At 44.5% G+C, this 5,245-nt stretch overlaps 1 protein-coding gene across 1 annotated transcript; it reads left to right on the forward strand.

The window, feature by feature from the left end:
* Positions 1-1,444: 1,444 nt before the first annotated feature.
* LOC308620727 (UDP-N-acetylglucosamine--peptide N-acetylglucosaminyltransferase 110 kDa subunit-like) lies at positions 1,445-4,813 on the forward strand. Its single transcript, XM_081240645.1, has one exon. It carries the CDS (start codon positions 1,644-1,646, stop codon positions 4,782-4,784), a length of 3,141 nt encoding a protein of 1,046 aa, XP_081096771.1. The 5' UTR covers positions 1,445-1,643; the 3' UTR covers positions 4,785-4,813.
* The last annotated feature ends 432 nt before the right edge of the window (positions 4,814-5,245 follow it).

Below are 5,245 nucleotides of genomic sequence, written 5' to 3' on the forward strand. Positions count from 1 at the left end.
TCTTAGTTGCTCCGCGTCATGTGGGATCTTCCCGAACCAGGGCTCGAACCCATGTCCCCTGCATTGGCAGGTGGCTTCCTAACCACTGTGCCATCAGGGGAGCCCCTGGAGTTTATTGTTTTTTTGTTTTTTTGTGTTTGCGGTATGCTGGCCTCTCACTGTTGTGGCCTCTCCCCGTTGCGGGGCACAGTCTCCGGACATGCAGGATCAGTGGCCATGGCTCACGGGCCTAGCTGCTACATGGCATTTGGGATCTTCCCGGACCGGGGCACGAACCCGTGTCCCCTGCATCGGCAGGCAGACTCTCAACCACTGCACCACCAGGGAAGCCCTGGAGTATATTCTTGACAGAAGGAAATGTCCGTTTTGACTAAGCATTGAAGAAAACTGAATCTTTGACTTATCTTTCACATGCCTGATGATTGAAATAATTTTCCACAGAATAACTTCTGGTTTTATACTTTTCAGTTCTTTTTTTCTTCTTCAAATGCACATGCTTTGAGAGCTGTGAAGTGCAAGACATGGCTATATTGTAAGGTGGTTTTTGTCCTTACGTTTCTGTGTCTTGTGCTAGTTAAGTCAGTAGAGTAGTCAGTAAGAGTACTGGAAGTTATTCCTGTAATGGGATATTATATAGTCAATTACATATGGTGGTGTCTGAAAATCACATAATAGCCTCACTTAAAACATCTCCTTAGCCAGGTTTCAAAAAAGCCTGTGACCAATCCAATATGATCCAACATAGCGGACTATGATAGAAGGAAAATTGGCAAAGAAATAGACGCTGGACTTACCTGATGGAAGTTAAAATATCTCACTTTTGACAATTTTGCAAAAACCTATAATTACATGAACTAATTTCTAGGGTTCTTCGTAGGACCTAAAAAGGAACCCATAGAGTTGTGGAACAACAATAGAAGCTACTGTGATGAGAAGCCCCGGCACCACAACAAAGAGTAGCCCCCGCTCACCTCAACTAGAGAAAGCCTGCACGCAGCACTGAAGACCCAATGCAGCCAAAATAAAAATAAATAAATAAAAATAAATAAATTTATCTTTTAAAAAGTAACACTCAGGTTTGAGTCATGAGAAATTTGATGAGGAGAAATTAGCTAATGTTTTCAGAACTTTTAAAATATCAAACTCAGTCTCTAAGATTTTAGCATCATATACAACATCGGTTACTTATTAGTGGTTTGGGAAGGCCAATTTAAAATTTTCTCATCTTACTGTATTGAAATTCATGGCCCTAATGTTTTCCACGTTGACTATATGAATGATGAAGAAAAGTCAATCATGTATCTCATTTCCAACTGGACAGAAAACAATATTTTAAAAAGTGTTTGGACTACTGACTTTTGATTTCTTGTAAGGCAAATGGATAGGTAATTTTTATTCCCTGATTAGCAGAAAAATGGTGGAAGAGGGCAGGGTTAAGAATTAAGATTTCAAGAGCATGAGAGGTAGATGGCCAACCAGAGTTCCTAAGGTTCGGTGCCTGTAACCGTTGCCGCCGCTTAAGCCTGCCAAAGCAGTGGTACGGCTGCTGCGCTCGTGTTTGCTACCTCTAGAAACATTCTTGCCAGTAGTGGCGGCAGCGGGACTCAATTACCCCCTTTTTTCACTCTCTCCAGAAGCTCCAGATGGCGTCTTCCGTGGGCAACGTGGCCGACAGCACAGAACCAACGAAATGTATGCTTTCCTTCCAAGGGTTAGCTGAGTTGGCACATCGAGAATATCAGGCAGGAGATTTTGAGACAGCTGAGAGACACTGCATGCAGCTCTGGAGACAAGAGCCAGGCAATACTGGTGTACTTTTATTACTTTCATCTCTACACTTCCAGTGTCGAAGGCTGGACAGATCTGCCCACTTTAGTACTCTGGCAATTAAACAGAACCCTCTTCTGGCAGAAGCCTATTCAAATTTGGGGAATGTGTACAAGGAAAGAGGGCAGTTGCAGGAAGCAACTGAGCATTACCGGCATGCATTGCGTCTCAAACCAGATTTCATCGATGGTTATATTAACTTGGCAGCCGCATTGGTAGCAGCAGGCGACATGGAAGGGGCAGTACAAGCTTACGTCTCTGCTCTTCAGTACAATCCTTATTTGTACTGTGTTCGCAGTGACCTGGGGAACCTGCTCAAAGCCCTGGGTGGCTTAGAAGAAGCCAAGGCATGTTATTTGAAAGCAATTGAGACGCAACCGAACTTTGCAGTAGCTTGGAGTAATCTTGGCTGTGTTTTCAATGCACAAGGGGAGATTTGGCTTGCAATTCATCACTTTGAAAAGGCTGTCACCCTTGACCCCAATTTTCTGGATGCTTATATCAATTTAGGAAATGTCTTCAATGAGGCACGGATTTTTGACAGAGCTGTGGCAGCTTACCTTTGTGCCCTAAGCTTGAGTCCAAATCATGCAGTGGTACATGGCAACCTGGCTTGTGTATACTATGAGCAAGGCCTGATGGATCTGGCAATAGACACCTACAGGCGAGCTATTGAATTGCAACCACATTTCCCTGATGCTTACTGCAACCTAGGAAACGCTCTCAAAGAGAAGGGCAGTGTTGCTGAAGCAGAAGATTGTTATCATACAGCTCTCCGGCTGTGTCCCACCCATGCAGACTCTCTGAATAACCTAGCCAATATCAAAGGAGAACAGGGAAACAGTGAAGAGGCAGTTCGCTTGTATCGTAAAGCATTAGAGCTCTGCCCAGACTTTGCTGATGCCCATTCAAATTTAGCAAGTGTACTGAAGCAGCAGGGAAAACTGCACGAAGCTCTGATGCATTATAAGGAGGCTATTCGAATCAGTCCTACCTTTGCTGATGCCTACTGCAATATGGGAAACACCCTACGGGAGATGCAGGATGTTCAGGGAGCCTTGCAGTGTTATACTCGTGCCGTTCAGATCAGCCCTGCATTTGCGGATGCCCACAGCAATCTGGCTTCCATTCACCACGATTCAGGGAATATTCCAGAAGCAATTGCTTCTTATCGCACTGTTCTGAAGCTTCAACCTGACTTTCCTGACGCTTATTGTAATTTGGCTCATTGCCTGCAGGTTGTCTGTGATTGGACAGACTATGATGAGCGAATGAAGAAGTTGGTCAGCATTGTGGCTGACCAGTTGGAGAGGAATAGGTTGCCTTCTGTGCAGCCTCATCATAGTATGCTCTATCCTCTTTCTCATGGCTTCAGGAAGGCTATTGCTGAGAGGCATGGGAACCTCTGCTTGGCTAATATAAGTGTCCTTCATAAACCACCGTATGAACATCCAAAAGACCTGAAGCTCAGTGATGGTCGACTGCGTGTAGGATACGTGAGTTCTGACTTTGGGAATCATCCTACTTCTCATCTTATGCAGTCTATTCCAGGCATGCACAATCCTGATAAATTTGAGATATTCTGTTATGGCCTGAGCCCACATGATGGCACAAACTTCCGAGCGAAGGTGATGGCAGAAGCCAATCATTTCATTGATCTTTCTCAGATTCCATGCAATGGGAAAGCAGCTGATCGCATCCATCAAGATGGTATACACATCCTCGTAAATCTGAATGGTTATACCAGGGGTGCTCGAAATGAACTCTTTGCTCTCAGGCCAGCTCCTATTCAGGCAATGTGGCTGGGGTACCCTGGGACTAGTGGCGCGCTTTTCATGGATTATATCATCACTGATCAGGAAACTTCACCTGCTGAAGTTGCTGAGCAGTATTCTGAGAAACTGGCTTATATGCCCCATACTTTCTTTATTGGTGATCATGCTAATATGTTTCCTCACCTGAAGAAAAAAGCCGTCATCGATTTTAAGTCCAATGGGCACATTTATGACAATCGGATTGTGCTGAATGGCATCGACCTCCAAGCATTTCTTGATAGTCTATCAGATGTGCAAATAGTCAAGATGAAATGTCCTGATGGAGAAGACAACGCAGACAGCAGTAATACAACTCTTAATATGCCTGTCATTCCTATGAATACTGTTGCAGAAGCAGTTATTGAAATGATTAACAGAGGACAAATTCAGGTTACAATTAATGGATTCAGTATTAGCAATGGACTGGCAACTACCCTGATCAACAATAAGGCTGCCACTGGAGAGGAGGTTCCCCGTACCATTATTGTAACCACACGTTCTCAGTACGGGTTACCAGAAGATGCCATTGTGTACTGTAACTTTAATCAGTTATACAAACTTGACCCATCTACTTTGCAGATGTGGGCAAATATTCTGAAGCGTGTTCCCAATAGTGTACTGTGGCTGTTGCGTTTTCCAGCAGCAGGAGAAGCTAATATTCAACAGTACGCACAAAATATGGGCCTTCCCCCGAACCGTATCATTTTTTCCCCTGTTGCTCCTAAAGAGGAACATGTTCGGAGAGGCCAGCTGGCTGATGTCTGCTTGGACACTCCACTCTGTAATGGACACACCACAGGGATGGACGTCCTTTGGGCAGGGACCCCCATGGTGACTCTGCCAGGAGAGACTCTTGCTTCCCGAGTTGCAGCTTCCCAGCTCACTTGTTTAGGCTGTCTTGAGCTGATTGCTAAAAATAGACAAGAATATGAAGAGATAGCTGTGAAACTGGGAACTGATGTAGAATACCTGAAGAAAATTCGTGGCAAAGTCTGGAAGCAGAGAACATCTAGCCCTCTGTTCAACACCAGACAATACACGATGGAACTAGAGCGGCTCTATCTACAGATGTGGGAGCATTATGCAGCTGGCAACAAACCTGATGACATGATTAAGCCTGTTGAAGTCACTGAGTCGGCCTAAATAATGACTGTGTGCCCAGGAGAATTACCCCTGTAGCTGAGCCTCAACCTTCTGGGGGAAGGGGAACTACTTTTTCAATATCATGTTGCAGATGGGTGACACACAATGATAAGAAATAGCACAGCCAGACTTGCTTCCTGCATGATCATGACAGGGAGAGACACAAGAGATGGGAAACTGCTGTTCCACAAGGAGATTCCATCGAATTTTGCCGCAGCCAGGTGTCTGGAAGGTCTGGAAGGTAAGTCTGGAAGGTCTGATCTCCCTTGGTCTTCCAGGGGATGGATGGTTAGTGTGGAAGGGAGATAGAGATTGCCCAGCCATTTTGTGATTATCATGGATGGATTGAGTCTTCTGAATTAATTTTTTTCTCTCTATTTTGGGTATTGGAGCTTTTAAAAATGTTTGGTTTCAGGTATTTTTATTCATGTGAAGTGTATATGATTCTCTTGAGATAAGGT

Source organism: Mesoplodon bidens, assembly GCF_964165515.1.
Source record: "Mesoplodon bidens genome assembly, chromosome: 7".
NCBI lineage: Eukaryota > Metazoa > Chordata > Mammalia > Artiodactyla > Ziphiidae > Mesoplodon > Mesoplodon bidens.